Source organism: Natator depressus, chromosome 1, assembly GCF_965152275.1.
Source record: "Natator depressus isolate rNatDep1 chromosome 1, rNatDep2.hap1, whole genome shotgun sequence".
NCBI lineage: Eukaryota > Metazoa > Chordata > Testudines > Cheloniidae > Natator > Natator depressus.
In genome coordinates this window covers 302,410,978-302,436,023 of record NC_134234.1, presented here as the reverse complement: position 1 = coordinate 302,436,023, position 25,046 = coordinate 302,410,978, and the positions used below count along the sequence as shown (strand labels likewise).

At 42.4% G+C, this 25,046-nt stretch overlaps 1 protein-coding gene across 1 annotated transcript in view; it reads left to right on the top strand.

Moving 5' to 3' along the window:
- Nucleotides 1-25,046, top strand: part of CTTNBP2 (cortactin binding protein 2) — a 184,566-nt gene that overhangs the window by 51,379 nt on the left and 108,141 nt on the right. Inside the window, 2 exon segments of the mRNA XM_074942298.1 lie at nucleotides 6,387-6,611; nucleotides 20,745-22,404. Of these exon segments, the coding sequence (XP_074798399.1) occupies nucleotides 6,387-6,611; nucleotides 20,745-22,404 (1,885 nt within the window).

Genomic DNA, 25,046 nt, shown 5'->3' with positions numbered 1-25,046 from the left:
TTTGGTCAGGTTCCTGATCTAAAGGCTGATATGGACTTGTAACCACCGGGAAAACCCAGTTGTGGGGTTGGAAGGACTGACCTGTATCAGAGCCCTATGCTGGAGTTGAGTGTGACCTCTGGTAATCTTTTTAGAGAAGCTGGTAGGCCTACCAAAGTCTGTTGGCCTCAAAGATTACTGTACTTGGCTTGCCTCCAGCGTACCCTAACAGGCCCTCCAGGTGCTTAACCTTTCTTCTGGGAACATACGAATTACTGTATCAAAATAGACCAGTGATCCATCCGTGTCCCAACAAACAATTGTGGAACAAGTAGCCCATAAAGAAAGTTTCCTCCTAGTCCCATCAGTTGGTGGCTGGTTTATGTATTTCAAGTGTGAGTGTTTATAATCTAATTTATTATTTTAAGTCCTATAAAATGTAACTGTTGGTTATTTTATTTACATAAATGTCTAATCCTGTTTTAAAGCCAACTAAGCTCTTGCTGTCAATTATATTTTATGGGAGTGTGTTCCATTGGTTAGTATATAATATGTTTTAAAAATTAAAAAAAAAAGGGTTTTCTTTAATCGGTTTTAAATTTGTTTCCTTTTCAATTTGATTGGCTATCCCTTTTTCATGTATTCTGAGAGAGGGTAAATAAGAGCATTCGATTTAACTTCTATATACCATTCATCATTTTGCATACTTATATAATATCCCTTATTCTTTTTCTCTCTCAACTAAATAGCGTCAAACTTTTCTGTACCTCTTCCTGTGGAAATCTTTTCACGTCTCTAACTACTTGCTTTGTCAATCTTGTCTCCTTCTCCTTCCATGTCTGTGTCTAGGTGTGAAAAGCTAGTGTGTTTGTGTGCGCAAAAGTACAGTTTACTGTTTATATGGTCCCATCCAATCCTTAAATATGGCGGTGTTATAGCAAGGGCCCTCAGAAAACCATGTTTTCACGGAATGTGTGGAAAATGTGACATTAGCCCAACACTGTGATTTTCCCGACAGAAGGGAGGAGGAAGCCGGTATCCGCACGTGGAAGTCTCATGCTTGGTACGGCTCATAGCACACGGTAGTGTCATGTCAGAGTAGCAGTTCTAAGCAGCAGCGGCACTGCCTCACATAAAACTCGCCACAAAGTCCCCCCTCCACCCCCCAAATGCTTTGATTTACTCTGGTGACTGCAGAGTGTTTTCCTTTTCTCTCTTCCTTTCTCCCACTCAGTGCCCATCTGCCCACAAAGCTGGATCATATACTGCAGCCTTGGGAGCCCATTTTGTACAAGGCAGCGCTGCCACCACTTTTAACATGAGGAGCTGTGGCTTCAGCAGGGGGGTGGAAGTGCTTGCTGGTTGCCGAGTCCTCAGCCAGAGTGGTGCTGATTTTTCCACTGAGCATGATACTGATGCACATGGATGCCTGCTTTCGCCTACCTGCTGTTGGAAAAATCGCAGCAGCTTGGGGGCAATTTGGTGGCCAATGTGCAATTCAACCTCTCCACTGAAGTAGTTGCTGCTCATGTTCCAAGTACCTCGCCTAAAACTGACCACAAAGTCCACAGCAGTGAGCCAGCGTAGCAGGTGGGCAGGCACGGAGTGGGAGAACAGGAGCGACGGAGGAAAGAGTAGGAAGCCACCATATTAAATTGCAGCAGTTTGGGAGGAAAATGGGGGCAGGAGAGCTTGGCAGGAGAGTTTTATGCATAGGAATGCAGCGGTGACCTTTTGCTGACTGCATTCCGTGCATATCCTGTGGAAACTGATATTTTACCGCTCACACTGCTGCACATTTTTAAAACATAATCTGCAATTTTTTTTAGGGCCCTAGTCATAACCATACTTCCCATAGTGAAGGATGAATTTTATAACTTCAGGTTTTAAATTGTACAACGAATTTAACAGTAGTTAATTGTATAGCAATAATAACAAATTAAAATTTGATATGTACAAACATTTTTAAATTCATTGTATAAGAAATTGATAATTTTGTACTAGTGCAACCATAAAATAATGCAAATAATGCTGTAAGGAAGTGAGTATTCAAGTGAAGTTAGGACTGTACATTCTGCAAAAGATGAATGGCATAAAAATTGACTTCTTGACATTGGCAACATTAGATTTGATGACTTGAGGCTCACAGTATAGAGAGAGAACTAGAGATAGCAAAGGTTTTATGATTTGTGCTTCCATGGGCATGAGAAGCAGAGCCAATATATAATTCATCTACGGATGCTCTTTGTACTCCTACTCACTAGCTTCTCATGCCTTTCTAAAGGTTGTGAATGGAGCAGTATTGTAAACACTGAACATATTAGTTTATTCAGGTAGCCCAGAAATTCAGCATTTTGGCTAAATTACTGTTATAGATCTGAGGAATGTTTTATGCTGAGGTTATGCTGTCAGCTTCTCTTCCATAGTGAGTCTGTGTTGACAGTGTAATTGTTGGAAGCTGATAATCTCAAACAAATATACCATGACTAGTCAGCATTTAGTAAAATTCCATAGTTACCTGCAGTGCAAAACTTCCAACTAGCACTTACTTAGAATTTGGAGCCTTATTTTGAAGGCAGTTCTTGGCAACTCAAGAATTTATTAGATAAATTATAATACATGGATGTTGGTGCAGTGGAGAGTCTGTGTACAAGTCTGATACTTTCAGTGGGAGAAGTATACATTCTATGTATGACTGGTCTGTCCGTAGACATGCTATATTTTAACATGAAAATGTTTTATCATACCAGTCAAATGCTAATTGCTTCTTAAACTGCTAAAAATTTCAACTGTGTAAAGCTAAATATAAATCATGTATAGTTATAAATAGTGACCTTTCAATGTATTGTGCTATTTGTGCTGTCTGTACAGTACATTGTTTAGTGTGTAAGAGATAGCATGCTCCCGAAGTGATAAAGGTTTCAGGATTTAGAAACACCAGGTGTCTGTGAGTCACAAAGCTGCACTTGTTTAGAAGCTAGCAAAAGCTATCCTTGTAATGAAAAAGAAAACACTTCTGGAGCAAATGAGCTAATTAGCAATTTTGGGGGGTAATTGTTAAGGTAAAGTGTACTGATTTAAGTCATCTTTCATTTTGATAATAAGAAAAAGGGCAGTTATTAGCTTTTAAATATTGGCCTGAAAAATGGAACAGTGGAGTCTCTCTCATTACAGTCTATAAAATGACAAATTGTATTTAATGTACTTTCTGCCTAACACACATTTAACTTTTTCTAAATGCAGGAAAACAGATAATTTCTTGGAAGTTGATCTGCTTTTTCCACTAAATCTGGCAGATGATCTCTAGAAACCTACAAAGTACTGTGTATTTTAAAAAAAAACCCTGAAAAATGAATTTAAAAATATTTCTGTACGAATGCTATCTGTGCAGGCCACTCCTTGGTCTTAGTTTCCTAGCCTGGGAAAGGTGGAACTCTCCATGCACTTCAGGATTCCAGTCTCCAGTCCTTTGTTGAATTTGCCTTGGCATTTTGGCACTCTTCCCTCAGTGCTTTTTGACACTGTTGTATCAGTGTTAGCATTTTACCTTGGAGTTTCATTGTGATTGTTGTTGTCTTCATTTGAAACTTCTTGCTTTGAATTACTTATATATTTCCAGGTCTTTATGGCATACTGGCCAGATTCCAGGAGTATGGAACAAGCATGCAACAAGCATGGAGCTTCTGGCATAGAGTGCCATCTCATAGATACAGTGGGAGCCTCTGCATCAAATTTGCTGAGTGACATACTGACATGCTGCTGGCAGAAAGGGCTGCTGGAGTCCTTGCATCCAGTTCCAACCATCTGCTGATGTATCCAAAACTCCTTGCTGGGAGCACCAATGGAGTTCCTATGTTGAGCTCTGGTCACTGACATATCCTGGTGTGTGCATAAAGCACAGATGGGAGGCCCTGTATTAAGCTCTGGCTGCTCGCAGGTGCATCCTAGTTCAGCCATTGCATCTGGACTGCGAGTGCAGAGCACCAATGGGGAAACTGAGCAGTAGATCAGTTTTGATGTTTTAAGTATTTAGTAATCCTTAGCAATCTCAGCATTGACAAAATGCTGTTGCATTTAGGTCATCTCTTGCCTGAAGAGCCATTTGCATTTGTATATGAAGCGCTTAACCTTGATTCTGATGTCCTCGGCAGCCTCTGTGACAATTATCTTTTTATTGAACCCCAGATACATTAGTGGAACAGTTGAAATTGATGCTTTAATGAGTGAAGCAGCTAGCCTACGGAGTGATGGCTTCTGCTTAGTAACAGCAGATCTGATGCTGAGTATGTTTCTGCAGTGGTCCAAAACCACTCCTTTATGAGGATGAGGGGTATTCTTACTCAGAGGATTTGGTTTTTTTCATACAGGTCCTACGCCTCTTCATACTAGAAACCAACAGTACTGAACAACTTACAGACCTATGGTGTCCTGAAGGGTGATCCTACTTCAAACAAGTAATCAGGCCCAGTGGTTCTTGACATTCTTACTTGCTATGTGCCTAAGCAGAGGGAAAACGTTATCATGCAGACCAAATCTTGCCCTGTTTCCAGTCGTCTTCTGGCATCCCACAGGAGATCATATTTGCAAGGCATAACTTCCCTGTCCTCTGTGAAGAGGCTCAGATACGTCTTTCTACCAGTACTTATGGTAGCAAAGGCAAACCTCAAGAGATTAAAAATACAAGCATTCAAATAGGACCCACATTGTAATGGGATCTTATTAATTGGCCAAGAGTTCTTATTTTTTCATCAGTCTAAAAATCTGCTCTTGGATAATCACTGAAAACCAGGGCATCTTTCTCCATTCCAACCAAGGAATCCTCTTCCTGACAAATGTGGCTTCTGAAGAATAAGGCTTTGCAGGCCTGGTGTGTCTGAGCAGATGGTCTGATTTTCCTGACTTATCAGAGATCCCCACTGGAGGGAACACAGTATCAAACAGAAAAGTATCAAACAGAAAAGGTTTGTAACTGAGCTCCCTTTGTCCTCACATATGTACTACTTCCTTTGTTATCGCTGTCTAACTCAAAGTCTACCCTAACTTCTCCTAGGTCTATTTGACAAATATTTTGCATGTTCAGGGACTACACTCAAGCAGACTAGTATCTTTACAACCTCTCTTCAGATACTTAGGAGGCCTGATGCTTTTCAACCTCCAGCCATACATTCCCTTGTGTCTGAGATCTTCTTTGGATCTTGAGTAAAATAGTGAAAGCTTTTCCTGAGCCACATTATCAGACAAATGTCAGGTTTTCTTTCATTTAAGTTCACTTCCCTGCTAGCAGTGAATGGCTCATAGTGGTATTGTGCTTATAAACTTAGGCTGTGTCTACACTGCCACTTTCAGCACTAAAACTTTAGTCGTTCAGGGGTGTGAAAAAACACCCCTGAGTGACAAAAGTTTTAGCACTGAAAAGCGCCAGTATGGACAGCACTTTATCACTGGGAGCTGGGCTCCCGGCGATAAAGCTACCACCACTCGTTCGGGGTGGGGTTTTTTTATCGTCAGGAGAACTCTCCCGGTGATAAAGCATGTCTACACTGCCCACATCACAGCATAGACATACCCTTTGTGCCTATTTCTGTACATACTAGCTTTTTCAGAATAAGGTGGGGCTACAAAATCTTTCAACATCTCTTCTCTAGATGGGGATGGGCTCCCACCTTTGCCTGTTATCATGCCATCTTTCGCACATCCACATGTCCAATCCTGTGAAACCTCACTTCACAAATTCAATGGGAAAGGTTGCTGATAAAGGTCACTAGAGGTGGATATTGGCTTTTAGGCAGTCCACCCAAATTTCTGGTTTTGTTTGAGATCCATGTGCTGCTGTTACTGCATTGTATTCAGCTATGACTGAGCTAGAGCTCTGGGACCCTCCAACCCGAACCTGGAAGTCTACACAGCAGTGAAACAGACCACAGCCTGAGCCAGAGTGGAGTGGTGTGGGCCAGCTGCAGGTTTTTCTTTGCTATGTAGACATACCCTGAGTGTCATTCTTTTTTGTAAACTGAAATTTTAAAAATCATTCTACAATAAAGAAATAAAGGGTTTTTTTTTCCTTTTCCCTTCTTTTCTTCTGTGCAAATCAGCAACTTTATAGGTTCTTCCTTCTATGGTATTCCTGAAACCATTCCAGAGAATTTAAATTTCTGTAGTCAAAAGGAGAAGACTTTGTTTGCTTACATGATACACTACTTTGATAAAATAAAATCAAATCTCTGTGTGTAATATATCTGACCACTTCTATTTAGATATAAATTATGAATAAATGTGCTCATACAGAATATTTTTTACAACTGTAAGTATTTATTGTCCTTCTCCTTTAGGTTTACAGCTGTTGTATGTATGGATATACTCTGAAAAATCCATTAATTACTGTTTTTGTTCATCTGTTTATATTTTAGGCACGGCGGAAGGAGGTTTTTATCCAGGAACGGTATGGGAGGTTTAATCTTAGTGACCCATTTCTGGCTCTGCAGAGAGACTATGAGGCAGGTGCTGGTGGTAAAGAAAAGAAGTCCATCTGTACCAACCCCCTCTCCATTTTAGAAGCTGTCATGTCTCACTGCAGAAAAATGCAAGAGAGAATGTCAGCTCAATTGGCTGCTGCTGAAAACAGACAAAAGAAGGTATCACAGCTACTAACTTTTTAAGATTATTATCCACTTTAGTATTGTACAAACACTAATTGCTGATGGTATTTTATGTGCAGATTGCTGTTCCGTGAATTAAGGATTGCGTATGAATGAAATAAGATTTAACTCTTACAAACCCATGAACTATTTATCTCTGCAGTACTAGCTGTGCTGGGTTAAAAGAAAGTACCACATTTGAACAGATCTGTTTTTTTTTTTTTTTTTTTTTTTAAAATCCAACCCTGTTTCAGCCTAAAATAGCTGCTTTTACATAATTTCTGCTTTAACTAAACAGCATAAAGTACAGATATCATTTATTGATGTGTGAAATGAGGACAGAGTAACTATAAACCAAGCAGCTCTATTTTTAATACATTAGTAAATAAATTTCTATTTTAAAAACAAAGCGTATTTCTGATCCTTTAAAACATTAGGAATACAGAGAGAATTCCTTTGGAACTAACATAACAAAAAAGGATTGCTGTCATACTCAAAAAGAATTCTTTCCCATTTTGAAATTGTGTTGTTGATATGCAACGCAGGGTACATATCCACTGTTATAAAAGACCTGTGGCTGACCCAGGTCAGCTTACTTGGGGTTATGGGGCTCGGGCTGTGGGGCTATAAGACTGCAGTGTAAGTGTTTGGGCTGGGGCTGGAGCCCATTCCCTGGGACCCTTCTCCCACAGGGCCTCAGAACCCAGGCTCCAGCCCGTATACACTGCAGATTTTTAGCCCTGCAACCTGAGCCAACTGACCTGGGCCAGCTGTGGGACTTATTGCAGTATAGGCATACCCTCTGACAGAATTTTCTGCTCCAGTGTCTCTGCTTTGTGTATGAAGGAACATCTGATAAACCATTCTTAATAAATTCTGTATGCTACTGTAAAAATCAAGGGCATGTCTAAGCTATATCATAGCTCTTAACAGTTTCCTTTTCTGAGGTTACTGGTGCATTAGATTCCAAGCTTGTCCACAAAGTTTTCTAGATCATCTTCCATTAATATCACCTTTTTTTCCTTCAAATTCTATTCTCCAGCATAATTTACATTTGGCTCTCCATTAGTTTCTCGTTAGGAAAACGATTGCTAGAAATGAGAAATGTACTACCACATTTTAATGAATAATAATTGCATAAGAGATGTTTTTATCTCAAAAAGTTATATAGTGAAAGGGTCTGGAACTGCAGTACTCTTCTCTGTGAATTCCTTTGAATAAATTAGGCCAGGTCTTCACTAGAAATTTGTGCTGGTTATAGTAAAGTTGGGTAAGGTGTGTATTGGGTTAGGGGTTTTTTTGGCCATTTTTTTTATACTGGCAAAAACCCTGGTGTAGACACATTTATACCAGCATAAAGGTACTTTTCCCTATATTGTTTATTTTACTTTGGGGACTGGTATAAGCTATATTGGAAAAAGCACTCTTTTTTGACAGAATAAACTGTGTCTGCTTTAGGTATAACTAAGCAAGCAAACCTGTTCTAGTGTATTTAGACTATATGTTCTTCTATAGACTATGCCACTATATAAATCTATGGTACACCTATACCCTGAATACTACATGCAGTTCTTCAAGTAGATGCAGCAATGTATTTCATATAGGTGTGCGTGTGACCAGCGCATCAGAGCCAGAGAACTTTGCCTAGCAGTTCCTGAAGGGGCAGCGCTCACATCTTGTGGCCATAGCCCCTCCCCTGGCTATATGAGGTGGCACCGCCCCCTACCCCCGTTCCTTCTCACTGCCTGAGGCTGGAGTCAGAGCTCTGTGTGGTTTTCACCTCACAGTCCTTTCTCACTGGCTGAGAGTTCTCTTTGTATACAGTTGTATAGTTAGTACCCTTCTTAGTGTTAGTTTTAGTTAGGACCAGTTATGGACCAATATGTAGGCAGTCTGGCCTAGTAGTCAGAGCAGGATTCAGGTCTAGTGGGTGGAGCAGGATTTAGGTCTAGGTTGGGGAGCTAAGCCAAGGGTGAGCACCAGAGTCAACTGCCAGTTAGCAGTGCCAGGGGTCAAGGAAGAGAGAGAACCAGGAGTTGGAGCTGAAGTCAGATGCCAGAGCCAAGAGTCAAGCCAGAGTCAGGGTCAGAAGTCAGAGGCTGGGATTGGAGCCAGCACTGGTCACTGAGGATTAGCAGCGATGCATAAGGACGGGGAGAGGCAAGGATCAAGCACAGAGCAGGAGCACTATGGGAACAGGAGTGAAGGTGGGAGTAAGGCAGGATCCATAAGGAGAGCAGGAACAGGATTGGGTGCAGGAGGCAGGCACAAGCAGGGCCCAATGCAGCCACAACAGGAAACCACCTTGTTGCTCAGGCAAATTTCCTATCCCTCCTCCTAGCTTAAATAGCATAGTTATACCAATCGGTGGAGCCGGGTGATCCTGCAGTCAGAGTTCCCTGGGTTGTGCCTTGGCTGGGGCTATAGCTTCTCAGCCCACCTGATTTCAGTAGCCATTGGGTAGAGCCAGGATGTGGTAGCCTTCTGCAGTGACTTAGGCTTGGGTTCAAGACTCGGGACATTACAGGACCCCGGTGGTGACCTGACCTGGGTTCAAACACTGTCCATCATGGGGTGGGGGAGATCTTCACTTGAGGTGCTTGCTCTGTTTGGGTGAGGGTCACACCAAAGAGCAGTGTTCAATTTGCAATATTTCACAATATGGACTCAGGTGTCTAGAGACCTTTGTTTGAAGCAGCACTTCCTCGAACAGGCCATGGGACCTGTTTCAGCACTGAGGCCCACATTGGATTGGAGGTTGTCCTTGGGCTCAGTGAGTGATGGAACCCCGATCTGGGGCTGGTGTCTCCCCTTGAGTGTGCTGAGGAAGAAGTCTCAGAAGACCAATCAGGACCACTCCAGGTCTTGTGGAGACTCCTCTTCTTCCACTAAGAAGAGTACATACAAACTGGCACAGTGCTATTGCCGGCATGTGGAATGGATCAGTCCTTCAAACTGCTCCCCAGTACCATGTAAGGATGTGCAGGAGCCTGTATTGTTGACTATGGTTCTGATCTGGATGTGTCTGTTGAGTCTGGTACTGAGGACCTTGATATCGGCACTGGCTGTCTGCATGCCGGCAGTGTGCAAAGTGGCAAAGGATCTACTCTGCCTATTGGTTTTGGGCTCCCCTCTAGTCCAGGACTTTGCCAGGATTATGGCATCCGCTGTCTTGTTGGCACCATCTGGGAATGTCACTGAACCTTTGGGTCTGTTAACATCATAGCCTGATCTTTCCCTGCCACAGACTGCTGAGTTGAGGCCGGCACCGGGCCTGGCACCAGTGCGCTTCTTGGAATCAATGTTGCTTTGGCGGCAGTCCCTGTCTTCCACCTCAGCCCCGTAAGCTGCACCAGCCCTGCGGCTGACTTCAGTACTGACACTGCTCCCAGCACAGGAGGCAACTATAATGTATTTGGTGCCAGCCATGCCGCTTCCATTGTTAGCACCAATATCTCTCCCCTCTTGAGTGGCTGATGAGTCAGACTGCTGTTTGCATCCTTGGGCTGGCTGTTTGCACCCTTTGCACCCCTGGCCCCACCCTTGTCCTCAGAGACCCAGGGTTCCTTGGGATCCAGGTTGGGGTTTTCCTCTTGCTCTCCATCGCCTGATCTGCATAGAGTACTGTTTTCAGAACAGCACTGATACCAAGATTGCCATCTTCCCATAATATGGATGGGACACCTGGCCTAGAGCCTTCTGGTCACCAATGTCACTAATGCCCTGTCCTTATCCCCAGGGACCTCTATGAAATCTGTGGGAGGTTCTTTCATCTTGGAGGTTGCACTCCAGTGGCTGCGACCGATGATCTGTCACAAACTCAGGCATTGGATGAGAATCTATGGTGTCTGCTGGAGTAACCCGTCCTGGGTTCAACAAGTCAGGGCAGGACCCATCCCCTGGCACAGTTAGCTGCTTCTTCATCATCTTCTGATGGTGTGTTGGTGTCCGGTTCTTCTTCCCCCTCAGTGCCTGATGACTTCAGGGCCTATCAGGACCTTTTGCAGTACGTGGCTGCTACTTTGGGCATCCAGGTGGAGTTCTTGTAGGAGAATACTCAAAAGTTGCTGAATATTCTCCAGCTGCCTGTTCCAAGGAGGTGACCCTCCCTATTAATGATGCGCTTCTAGAGGCTGCAAAGTTTCTTTGGAGTACACTGGCTTCAGTGCCGCCTGTGGCAAAGCCTTCAGAGAAACACTGTTTTATTTCTATACAGGATTTTTATTCCCATTTGGACCATAATTCCCAGGGAGGAATTCAGAGCCTTTGTAGCTGAGGGCTGTCTGGTGGCCAAGATATCTTTGCTTTCAGCTTTGGACGTGGCTGATGGATCGGCCAGAATTATGGCCTCAGCGATAACCCTGAGGGCTGCAAAATTCTGGCATTGCACCTGACGTACAGCAGACTATTGAGAACCTGCCCTTCAATGGTCAGGTGCTTTTTTTTTCCAGAAAAGATGACTGATAAAACTCTCTGCAGTCATTTAAAGACCCTACAGCCACCTTGCGCTTGCTGGGAATGTGTACTCCAGCAATGCAGAGACGCCATTACAGTGCACTGCAGCAGCAGCTGCAGTACTGCCTGTAGCATCGCTGTGGGCAGTCCTTCCCTCCTATAAGGCAGCATGACAGTTTTTTTCCACTCCTCTCCCCTTCCCTCTTCAAGGACCCTTCTCATGAGATGCTTCTCCTCAACCAAGATCCCAGCTAGCATTCAGACTGATAGAGGAAGTTCCTCCGTAGCACTGGGGTCAAGGCTTTTATTTCCAGTAATTTTGGTTCCTGATCAAAGGAGGAGTGAGGCCCATTCTTGATATCAGCAACTTCAACAAATACATCAGATATGTGAGATTATAGATGGTCACTCTGTCAACTATTCTCCCCATGTTAAATTACAATGACTGTTTTGCTGCCTTGGATCTTCAGGATGCCTATTTTCATCTGGCTCGCTTGTTTTCTAGACCCCCGTTATGGTCATTCATGCCACCACTGCACATGACAGTGGAATCTGTTTGATAGTGGAATATCTTGTCACTGACCCAACCAACTGTTCACCACGTTTTGATCTGCCAATGCACCTGTTGTCATCTCTGAACCGGTTTTGAACAGAACAGGGCAACTGTGTGGCCAGTCTCTTTAAATGGGGCTTTTCTAATGACCTGCAACACAGCTACGGTCAACTTCAGACTATGTCACATCATTGTCGAGTGCCCTCTGACTTATTTCGATGGTGGGCTACTGGCATTCCACCTGCCTCATGATGATGTCATTAAATGGCTGGGCACATTGTGCATACGCTGGTGATGTGGCGATTGTCCTGAGCCACAGAAGATTTCTCTGGTTTGTCATGGCGAACCATCATTATCAGTACACCATAGTCCCCTTTGGTCTGTCCTCTGCCCCTGGATTTTCACCAAATGTATGATTGTAGTGACAATCTGAGGATATCTCAGGAAGAGGGATATCCCTGTCTTCCCATACCTGGACAATTGGTTGCTGAGGAGCAGGTCCAGGGAAGAAGTTCTTTCTTATATGTCACATGATGCTTATGTGATCGACTGAGCTTCATCTTAGACAGTGGGAAGTCAACGCTGGTCCCGACTCAGAAAATTGAGTTCACTTGGGTCCTAATAGATTGTACGAGTTTGAAAGTTTTTTTTGCCGACTGACTGTTTTCACTCCATTCGCCACCTTTGTCTGGATCTGTAGTCTCACCCTTCCCTCACGGTTTTTATGTGCCTAAGGCCGTTGGGTCACATGGAAGCATGCATACAGGTGATCCAATTTGCCAGGATGCATCTTCGCCCTCTTCAAAAGTGTCTCAGGTCAATTTATCGTTCAGTCATTCACCCCTTGGACAAACTGGTTTGGTGCCCTCCGCTAATCCTGTACTCCTTGTAGTGGTGGACAGTGTATGCCTGGGTGTTCCCTTCACTCAGTCCCCACCAACCAGGACTGTTATCACCGATGCCCGCTTAATGGACTGAGGAGCGCATTTGGGGTTGCTGAAAGTTCAGAGTCTGTGGTGAGACCAGGAAGCTTCGTTGCATATCAACATTCTGGAGCTTCAGGAAATCAGGCTCTGATGATTCTGCATCAAGGAGAGCATTACTCTGATAGCCGATCATTTGGCTGGGGTCCAGAGTCAACTTGTGGATCATCTCAGCAAGAATTTTTCCCTGGATCATGAGTGATCTCTGAAGCCAAGTGTTCTGCAATTTCTCTTTGCAGGATGGGATATCCCAACAATCAGCCTGTTTGTCATGAGGGACAACAGGAAATGCCATATGTTTTTCTCCCAGAGGAGTCTGTCTGAGCTCTCTGACTGTTGCCATCCAACTCAGCTGGCAATCAGCATTCCTGTATGCTTTTCCTCTGATCCTGATCATCCGCAGGTCATCCTCAGACTGAAAGTGTCCGAGGCAATGTTGGTTCTCTGACCTTCTTGCATTATCAATTTGGCCTCCCAAATGCCTTCTTCTTCATCCCAGCCTCCTGACTCAGACTTATGGTCAGACTTGGCATCCTGAATTCAGCTCCCTGCATCTCACTGTGTGGCTGCTCCATTAAATGAGGAGGAAGAGCGATGTTTGCAGGCTGTCTGACAGATTCTATTCAATAGTAGAAAGCCCTCTACCAGAATGGCTGGTTCGGCCAAATGGAAGTATTTTTATATAGTTGTTGGTCCCTGGAGTTCAACTGAAACTGCCTTGTATGCAAGACATCTTGGAGTACTTGTTAGTTCTTCAGTCATCGGGCATTGCACTTAGCTTGTTGAGGGTGAATCTGGTGGCAATTTTGGCATTTCATCTGCCCCTCCATGGAACATCGGTGTTTTCCAATGATGTGGCAGGAATGTTCTTAGCAGCTCTGATGGGACCTCCATTCAAGCCTCAGGCATCTTCCCTTTTTACTCTTTTTTGTGTCAAAAAACTACATTCAAGGTGGCAATAACATCTGCAAGGAGTGTGTGTGTGTTACAAGCTTTGATGGCAGATATAGAAGGGTACAGCTTGCTCAGAAAGGACAGTCAGGGGAAAAGGGTGTTTCCTTATTTATTAAAAATGTATACATTTGGATTGAGGTTGAGATGGAAATAAGAGACAGACCTGTTGAAAGTCTCTGGGTAAGGATAAAAGGGGTAAAAAGCCAGGGTGATGTCATGGTAGGGGTCTACTACAGACCACCAAACCAGGAAGAAGACATGGATGATCCTTTTTTTTAAACCACTAACAAAATCATTCAAAGTATAGGACTGGGTGGTGATGGGGGACTTCAATTACCCAGACATCTGTTGGGGAAAATAATACAGTATGGCACAGATTATCCAACAAGAATGTATTGGAGACTATTTTTTATTTCAGAAGTGGAGTCATGGAATGGACTGTCTTAGCAGTTGGCTGAACAAGAAGTAGGACTGAGTAGACTTGTAGGCTCTGAAGTTTTACATTGTTTTGTTTTTGAGTGCAATTGAGTGTAACAAAAATCTACATTTGTAAATTGCACTTTCAGGATGAAGAGATTGCACTACCGTACTTGTATGAGGAGAATTGAAAAATACTATTTCTTTCATCATTTTCACAGTGCAAATATTTGTAATGAAAAATAATATAGAGTGAGCACTGTACAATTTGTATTCTTGTTGTAACTGAAATTAATATATTTGAAAATGTAGAAAAACATCCAAAAATATTTAATAAATTTCAGTTGGTATTCTGTTAACAGTGTGATTAAAACTGAGATTAATCGTGATTAATTTAATTTTGTTTTAGTTAATCGCATGAGTTAACTGGGATTAATTGACAGCCATAGTATAATTCTATATGTAGGTATATATTTGTCTTAAAACTTTATTGTAGGTAGCATGCGGGGCAGTATGTTTAACCCAGGTTACTAATCATATCCATTCTAAAGGATCTCATGCATTTGTCAAGCTGAAATTTTTCTTGTGTGCTCTAAGCCAGAGAACAATTTTGTTTTTCAAAAAGCTTTAGCTAACATAATTCAGGTACCTCTGAGGACAAAGAAAGTGGGAGAAATACACTTTTTTGCCATTATAAAAATCTTGTTCTACTTTTTTTGCCAGATTTATTGCCTCATTGGTTTTGAAATTCCAAATAGCAGATGAAAAAAGAAAAGGAGTACTAGTGGCACCTTAGAGACTAATAAATTTATTAGAGCATAAGCTTTCATGAGCTAGAGCTCAGTTCATCGGATGTATACAGTGGAAAATATAGTGGGGAGATTTTATGTACACAGAGAACATGAAATAATGGGTGTTACCATACAGACTGTAACAAGAGTGATCAGGAAAGGTGAGCTATTACCAGCAGGAAAGCCGGGGTGGGGGAGGAACCTTTTGTAGTGGTAATCAAGGTGGGCCATTTCCAGCACTTTACAAGAACAGTAGGAGGGGAAATAAACAAGGGGAAATAGTTTTACTTTGTGTAATGACACATCCACTCTGTCTTTATTCAAGCCTAAGTTAATTGTATCCAGTTTGCAAATTAATTCCAATTCAGCAGTCTCTCGTTGGGAGTCTGTTTTTGAAGTTTTTTTGTTGAAGAATTGCCATTTTTAGGTCTGCAATCGAGTGACCAAAGAGATTGAAGTGTTCTCCGACTGGTTTTTGAATGTTATAATTCTTGACGTCTGATTTGTGTCCATTTATTCTTTTACGTAGAGACTGTCCAGTTTGGCCAATGTACATGGCAGAGGGGCATTGCTGGCACATGATGGCATATATCACATTGGTAGATGCGCAGGTGAACGAGCCTCTGATAGTGTGGTTGATGTGATTAGGTCCTATGATGGTGTCCCCTGAATAGATATGTGGACACAGTTGGCAACGGGCTTTGTTGCAATAATAGGTTCCTGGGTTAGTGTTTTTGTTGTGTGGTGTGTGGCTGCTGGTGAGTATTTGCTTCAGGTTGGGGGGCTGTCCGTAAGCAAGGACTGGCTTGTCTCCCAAGATCTGTGAGAGTGATGGGTCATCCTTCAGGATAGGTTGTAGATCCTTGATGATGCAATGGAGAGGTTTTAGTTGGGGGCTGAAGGTGACGGCTAGTAGCGTTCTGTTATTTTCTTTGTTGGGCCTGTCCTGTAGTAGGTGACTTCTGGCTCTGTCAATCTGTTTCTTCACTTCAGCAGGTGGGTATTATAGTTGTAAGAACGCTTGATAGAGATCTTGTAGGTGTTTGTCTCTGTCTGAGGGGTTGGAGCAAATGCGGTTGTATCGCAGAGCTTGGCTGTAGACGATGGATCATGTGGTGTGGTCTGGATGAAAGCTGGAGGCATATAGGTAAGTATAGTGGTCAGTATGTTTCTGGTATAGGGTGGTGTTGATGTGACCATCGCTTATTAGCACCGTAGTGTCCAGGAAGTGGATCTCTTGTGTGGACTGGACCAGGCTGAGGTTGATGGTGGGATGGAAATTGTTGAAATCATGGTGGAATTCCTCAAGGGCTTCTTTTCCATGGGTCCAGATGATGAAGATGTCATCAGCGTAATGCAAGTAGAGTAGGGGCATTAGGGGACGAGAGCTGAGGAAGCGTTGTTCTAAGTCAGCCATAAATACTGTGGGGCCATGAGGGTACCCATAGCAGTGCCACTGATTTGAAGGTATACATTGTCCGCAAATGTGAAATAGTTATGGGTGAGGACAAAGTCACAAAGGTCAGCCACCAGGTTTGCCGTGACATTATCGGGGATACTGTTCCTGACAGCTTCTAGTCCGTCTTTGTGTGGAATGTTGGTGTAGAGGGATTCTACATCCATAGTGGCTAGGATGGTGTTTTCAGGAAAGTCACTGATGGATTGTAGTTTTCTCAGGAAGTCAGTGGTGTCTCGAAGATAGCTGGGAGTGCTGGTAGCGTAGGGCCTGAGGAGGTAGTCTGCATAGCCAGACAGTCGTGCTGTCAGGGTGCCAATGCCTGAGATGATGGGGCATCCAGGATTTCTAGGTTTATGGATCTTGGGTAGCAGATAGAATACCCCAGGTCGGAGTTCCAGGGGTGTGTCTGTGCGGATTTGTTCTTGTGCTTTTTCAAGGAGTTTCTTGAGCAGATGGTGTAGTTTCTTTTGGTAACCCTCAGTGGGATCAGAGGGTAATGGCTTGTAGAAAGTGGTATTGGAGAGCTACCTAGCAGCCTCTTGTTCATATTCTGACCTATTCATGATGACCACAGCACCTCCTTTGTCAGCCTTTTTGATTATGATGTCAGAGTTGTTTCTGAGGCTGTGGATGGCATTGTGTTCTGCACGGCTGAGGTTATGGGGCAAGTGATGTTGCTTTTCCACAATTTCATCTGCTGGGAATGTTAATGAAATTATTCTTTGGGGTGCCCTTTAAACTTACTTGATTCATTGTTCTGTATAAAAGTTTGTTGGGGGAGATCTTTAAGTGTATCTCCCAGTTCTCCCTCAATGTCATAATGCAGAGGTGGAGCTCAACTGAATATGTGGTCAGCTGGCATTAGTATGATTTTAAAGATATATCTTCACAGGGAAAAGGATTAGAGAGTGATCTATTACTTCTGTTAACAAGGGGCTTGACAGGCCTGATCCAGCTCATTAACGCTGTTCCCGCAAAGAAGATGACAAACCTTTCAGATACAAGCCTTATATAAAGATATTTTACAATAGAATGAGGGAAGAAAGTGGTCTTTGGCTTTTGAAGAGTGGAGTCCTTTCAGCCAAGAACAATATTTGGAAGCAGGATGAAAGCAACCATTTTTGAAACTTGGATGAGAGCATTCCTGGGCTGCAAGCTGAGAACTAATTTTAGCTTGATGTGTCAGATAATAGATGCTGCTAGTTGACAGCTCAGTGTAATTAGATCAGTTGCATGACACTTGAAACCAAACTTTCTTCTTTATTTACATATGCTTTGTCAAGTCATTATGATAAACATGCTTCATTTCAGTATTTTGGTTCCTATGCATAACAGTCTGATGTATTGCAGTATTAGCTGAGTAAAACTTGCTTGGTTCTTGGTGATTCTACAGTTTGAATGTTGATGAGGACAATGTTGCATGCTTCAGCTTATTCACAAGTTAGTTATCTATGAATTCATTGTATAAAAGCTATTATTAAAGGATGGCTGTTTTCCCTTTTTCCCTAGATGTTAATTTGATCTGTGAGCTCTGGAGTGCCTATTTAAAGGTTCTGAGTTACTAGCAACTTGAGCTATATTAGATTATTATCTCTGTCTGTAACAACTTGAAAATAAGTTAGTTTTATTTCAGTTAACGTACAAAACCAACCTCCCTCCCAACATGCAGTAATGCTCAGTGTAATCTATTGTCTTCAGTTGGGTTAACGTAATATGGGTAGTCTGCAGAGGACTGAGACACTTTCTTATTGTAAAATAATCGACAGTGTCAGACTCTGTCATATGTACCTTTTCCATGACTTTTTTCAGTCACTCTAGCAACATTAGTACAGCTGTTGCTGGAGAGGTTTGCACATTAAGGTGCTAATTCCTAAGTGGTAAAATGGCAAATGGAATGACTTTTGCTGGACAAGGAGCATGATTTTCTGCCTGTGGTTGACTGTAACTGAAGTCTCAGGGACAGTCTTAACTGCAATCTGATAAATCACGGTAAATTAATATTTGCTGGTATACTATCATTGACAAATGCTGCTGCTACTCTTCACTTAGCAGTGCCTTTGGATTTCCTATTATCCTTTTTATACTGCTACTGAATACTCTCTTGTTAATGAAGAGCAAACTAGTTTGGGCCAATGGAGGTGGGCAGGATGGGTTGTGTGATGCTGCGTGTTGCTGTTAAATCATCATAGGGCTCCTGTCACTAGTAAATCTAGAGCTTTAATTTTAGCCACTGCAGTCTGAGGACCTCTTTTGATATGGGAAATCAAAATGAAACTTGTAATGTAGGAGCTTGGTTAGTCATAATGTCTTTGTTTTAACTTGACCATCCTCATGATGATCAGGCACACCAATAACATTTTACTGTATGTAAAACATCTACCACAGTTGTTAACATCTAGGGTGATAAGACGTCCCAATACTGGGGGCTTTGTTTTTATATAGGACCTATTACCACCGCCCCTCCTCCACTCCATCCCAATTTTTCACACTTATTATCTGGTCACCCTATCAACATCACATACACGCACTCTCCCCGCATACACTTTTTGCCCTCTTTCCTCCTCCCAACAAAGCAGAGGAAAAATTTTCAAGCAAGAGAACACTAATTATAATGTTGGGGAGTTGAGACAGCCTTATCATTTTACCAGCATTTCATGAAGATTATCCCTCCAAAAGATTTACCTAACATCCTTCCCTTTTCAGAGTTCTCTGTTGTGTATCTGAACTGGACTTACCAAATGGGTAAAATGTAGCCTCCAAAAATGAGCGACAGCAAGTGGAATCAAACTTCTGACCTGCAGTCCTTTTCCCTGTTCTGTTCCCCTCCTGATGTGATGCAAGTTTCGTTTCCACTAAATATTAGATAACAGTAGAGGACTAACTGAACAACCCTAAGAAAAATTGTATTTATTACCTTTGAAACAAAATAGAGGCTAGTGAGAGAGAGCGAGAGAGAGAGAGCGAGCACACATGTAGGAATAAGGAAAACATTTCAGAAGCTGTCCAAGAAACTGTCAGTCTTCTACTGGAGGAGGACCTGGGATACCACTGGGTAACAGCAGTCTCCCTCAAAAAGTCATCATACTGTAATGACTTTCTTTTGATAGCAACCAAGGCCAAAACCCACTGACTTAAAGATGAAATGCTCCATATCCCATTACCAATCCCCTGGGCCATCTGTTTCCCCAGATTACAGTTTACATGAAATATATTCACTGTACAGTATCTTCTTACAACTCTGAAATGAGTGTCATTTATCATCTAGTTTAACATAAAATCCTTCCTACCTCTGTAGTAATCAGAAGTGCTGAAGTGAAGCAGTTATTCCAAGTGAGCTCATTTTAAGTATATTGCTGTTTGCTCTGACCCTCTATAGATCAGCTCTTAATCCATCTGTGCAGCAAACTGTTAATTGCTGGAAAGTGAAAAATTCTAGTGAGATGGAAGCAGGAAACAACTTTCTTACTGAAATCAGAGTGAAGCTTGCAAGTTTGCAAGCACTAGACTTTTAGTTGCCTGTAAATATTTTCCCAGAGTTGGTAAAAATATTAAACAAGTAAATGCACTTCAAAAGTGTAATGGTTCTTGATCTTTCTGCACATGTACAGTAGGTAAGGTTAACCTCTTAATTTGTGGTGGTTATGGTGGGGGGAGAGGGAGAGACTTTCAGGCTGCATAATAAGATCATAGGGTCAAGTTAAAGAAATTGTAAGGGTATTCGGAGAATGCAGAATTTTTTATTTTTTTTAGCCAGTCATTCAGATAAACAGCATAGGAAGAGGATGCTGCAGCATGGAAAGTGCTAGTTAGCAATTTTTGTTTGACGTGTATATGAGGCTGAGAGGGAAATACTGAAGTGGTTTAGGTTGTATTGCCATCAGTAGAGCTAGGTGATGTTTTTTCAGTGAATAGTAAATTTGCTAAATTTGCTATATTTATATGGGCAACGGGATGGATCACTTGATGATTATCTGTTCTGTTCATTCCCTCTGGAGCACTTGGCATTGGCCACTGTCTGAAGACAGGATACTGGGCTAGACGGACCTTTCGTCTAACCCAGTATGGCCGTTTTTATGTTGTTTTTTAAAAAAGGCAAAAAAGGGTGAAAACCATATGAAAATGAAACAAAATGAAAAATCACAAAATTTTGTTTTGGATAACACAACACCCCAGAAATTAAACACAATCCTCTTACATTTAGTTTTGCTTTGGTTTTTTCGGTTTGTGTGTTTTTTGAAACTGAAATGATTTTTCCCCCTCATTCGTTTGAGTGAGTAACTGAAGAAATCAGTTTTGGTTTCAAATAAAATTTTTTCTGGATTTCTTTGGTTTAGTCCGCAAATATTCCAACATTTTGTACCTCAACTTTCATCTAATGGTAGAATACTGGAATTTGCTTAGGTAATACAGCATGTTTTTAAAAAGGTTGAAAGAACAGTGTCATGTTAAAAAACATACCAAGTTGAAAAGCTGTATTTTGTATGTTAATGAGAATTTACCTATACATTTTTATTTCAGTTGGAAATGGAAAAGTCTCAGTTACAGATGCTTGAGCTGGAGCATAAGAAGTTGTCTGCTCGTCTTGAAGAAGAACGTGGCAAGAATAAACATGTAGTATTGATGCTAGTGAAAGAATGTAAACAGTTGTCTGGGAAAATTGTAGAGGAAGCCCAGAAACTGGAAGAAATAATGTCAAAATTTGAAGAAGAAAAAAAAAAAGCTAATGAACTGGAGGACTCTCTTGCAGCTGAGAAACAAAGGAGTACACAAATGGAAGCTCAAATGGAAAAACAGCTCTCTGAGCTTGACACAGAAAGGGAGCAACTGCGTGCCAAACTTAACAGAGAGGAAGCACATACCAGTGACCTCAAAGAAGAGAGCGAGAAAATGAGAAAAATGATTGAGCAGTTAAAAAAGGAAAATGACTGTAAACCAAACCTTTCTCTCACTTGTAGAAATAAAGATAAGGGTTTTGTTTCTGTATCTGTTGGAACAGAAGTCCCAGCTTTAAGAACTATTGCTTGTCAGACAGATACAACGCCGACAGACATTAGCACTGAAAATGTTAGGAAGCTGCCTTTGACTGTGCCTGTAAAACCTTCGGCAGTGAACTCTTTGGTTTCTGGCAGTACAAAAACAAATGTATCCTCCAATGCAGCATTTGTGAAACCAGTCATTGATAGGCACTCTTCCTGTAGTGAACTGATTGTCCCATCCACAACTCCTGTTCTGACTCCAAGTCAAAACAGAATTGAGGAAAATGGGCCAAGTACTGGCTCATCACCAGATATAACAAATAACACTTCCCCCTTTCCAAGTAATGCTGCCGTCTCCGTTTCTCCAGCATCAAGTATTGCATCTCAGAACTACCCACTAGCTTCGTCTGTGCACAGTTTACAGTCACAGTCTGCGAACACTACTGTGCATCCAGGCATAAATCCTCGAGTCCAAGCAGCTAGATTTAGATTTCAAGCTAATGCTAATGATCAAGACCAAAATGGAAACACTACTCAAAGCCCTCCGTCAAGGGATGTGTCTCCCACTAGTCGTGACAACCTAGTTGCCAAACAGCTAGCTCGGAATACTGTCACCCAAGTCCTTTCAAGATTTACAAGTCCTCAAGGTGGTGCTACTTTGCGGCCTGGAATGTCACATTCAGTGGAAGCTGGCACCTATCCCCCAGTCGGTAGAATGGGTTTAAAGACTCCCAATGTATCAAGAATTGACAGAGGAAATCCTCCACCTATTCCTCCAAAAAAGCCAGGGCTTTCGCAAACTCCTTCACCACCACACCCACAGCTTAAAGTTATTATGGATAGTAGTCGATCCTCTAATATAGGTGTAAAATTTGACAGCAAAACCATGATTTCACCTCCTTCCAGTTCACCACAAGGAATCAGGGTAATAAATGAGGAAATTATTTCTAAGTCCTCACCTCAGCTGCCACCAAAACCAACTATAGATATATCTATGGCATCTGCAGGCTGTGCCATACCAGCCATGGCCACATCTCAGGTGGGTGCCTGGCCTTCCCAATCCCCTGGACTGAACCAACCTGCATGTTCAGAAAGTTCCTTTATCATTCCCACCACCATTGCCTGTAGCTCCTCCATAAATCCTGTTAGTGCTTCATCCTGTAGACCATGTGATTCAGACAGCCTACTGGCAACAGCATCAGGTAAAGGGATTGATATACTTCAAACTATCTCCCTCTAAGAATGTTCTCTGTCTTTTTCTCTGGGTCTATGTCATTTGCTTTATTTATCTTTTACAGCTTTTTCCCTAAACTGGTTTATCTTTTTTTAAAGTGGAAATTTACATGTATATTATTTTTTCCAAGTTTCAGGGGTATGGGAATTTATCTTACTTCATAATTATTTTGTTTTTAACAATGATCATAAGTCAGTTTCCTTTTAAGGAAGCCTTCATTTTAGTGTATCCTTAATAAGAGAATGAAAATTGATGTTTTGAGCAGATTGGCCATTCTGAGCTGATGTTCTGAGAAAATTCTGGAGTAATGATGTACTCCAGAAAAGGGAGATTCCTTAATAATACTTTTGGCTTTCTGTAAGCGTGAGGATATTAGAGCTCTACAAACATGAATTAATTTTTAAAATTACCTATGTATAGTCTCTCTGGTGGTATGTACTCCTCCAATGCCACTGAGTTTTGTGAACCTTCTAGAAAACAGTGCCTATCTGGAGCCATTTGATCTCCTTCTCCTGGCACCAAATAATTTTATGACCGCTTATAAAAGAGCAGTGCAATCCTAACCACCTTTCTTCACACCTGGAGAAATTCACATTTAAGCAGTATGTGTTTGGTGTCCTGCTGTATTTCTGGAGTGTGTGATGCATGCACCTGCTGTTGAATTTCTCTGAGAAAGAGGCTCACTCCCTACCTCGCTAACCAATGCTTAGCATGGAGGACCTTTACATCTTAGCAGCTCCAGATTTTCCTCATGATGAAGGCCTTATGAATCAGGCCGTGATCCACCTTTGGATCAACTGCTGAATCAGTCATCATCTTTGTTTCCAAATATTCCCTTGTTGGAAAAGGTCAGCACAAGAATAGCAAGTATTAGCCCCTTTCTAGGGCATGACTGCACAGGGAGAGAGGACCTCTCCAAAAATGAAGTCAGTCAATGCTGGGACCCTGTAAATTGGGGGTAGTCAACAGGCAAACCGCAGGCCAAATCTGGACTACCAGCCGCTTTTGAAAGGACCCTGAAATCTTTTTATTTACTACTTATTATTGTCATCATTATTATTTTTTATTATTTTTTCTGGAGTCTGGACCTTGACTATACCTTGACCAAGAAATTTGGACCTTGACAAAAAAAATGGACTCTCCCTACTGTAGGCACAGGAACTTTCATTAGCACTGATGAGCACTTAGGCGGTTCAGAGGTTTTGGTGCTGTCAGTCTCGGTCCTGGAAGACTCCTCCAGCCCTTTCTATGCTTCAGTCCCTGAGGATGTCTCCTCCTTTGTGAGATGATGTGAGTCCCTAACGCTGCTAGTATGCTTCTCTCCCAGGAACAACTACTCTTTACCAATGGGATCCGGTAGCAATGCCCCTCTCTAATCCAGGGCGTTAGACTAAATATCCTGTCTCACACAACAGTTCTAAGGACTGCCTAGGTTAGTCCTTGTGCCATCTGGTATGGGCTTCAGGGTTCACCCAGACATTCAGGACCTCCCATTCTGCATCCAATTGTATGAGGCATTTCTATAGTTTCTTGGAATAACACCTGTCAATTTTCCTTCCCTAGTCATCCCTTTAACTCTTGGGCAATGAGAGCATACTCGGAGGGAGCACCTTCTCTTCCCCATCTACACTTTGGTGGTCAAGAGACCGCAAAATATCAGGTCATAAACTCACCACTCCTCACTCTTCCATATCTGCTAAGAGTGAGCGAGCTGCAGGATTTAACGTTGGGCATTTGCTTCACTATATTTCATGGAGACAAAGCTGTCCTGCATCCTAATCCCATGTTGTTACCAATAGCTGTGTCTGAATGCCACTCAAATCAGATGATAAATCAGGATTTTGCAGACCTCATTTGAATCCAGGGGAAGTTAGACTTCATACTGTAGAAACTTGAGTTTTTATTTGATAAGACAAAATCATTAAGGAAATTAACTACAATCTATGTAGTTTTTACAGTGACAGTAGGACAGAAGCCATCTTTGTATAAATTCTATCAGCTCTACATATGGAGAGCTGTTTTACATGTTAACTAGGTCAGTGGTTCTCAAAGCCGGTCCGTCGCTTGTTCAGGGAAAGCCCCTGGTGGGCCGGACCAGTTTGTTTACCTGTTGCGTCTGCAGGTTCGGCCAGTCGCCGCTCCCACTGGCTGCGGTTCGCCGCCTCAGGCCAGTGGGGGCTGCGGGAAGCGGCACGGGCCAAGGGACGTGCTGGCCGCCCTTCCCACAGCCCCCATTGGCCTGGAGCGGTGAACCGTGGCCAATGGGAGCCACGATCGGCCAAACCTGCGGACGTGGCAGGTAAACAAACCAGTCTGGCCCGCCAGGGGCTTTCCCTGAACAGCGGCGGACCGGCTTTGAGAATCACTGAACTAGGTGATGGTACATCAAGCTGTCCGGATCACTCTATTGTGACTAAGGCAGTTTTGATGCCATACCTTCATAATGCATAGAAATCTGTCAGTCTGCTACATGGTATTCTTAACCTGTGTTTTGAGAGCACTTTTCAGTCAATGTGGCATCTAGATATGATCTTTGCTTTGTTGTATTGCTTGTCAAACTCTTATATGTGGGAATATACAGAGGTAATTCTCAAAGAAGAAAGGTTATTC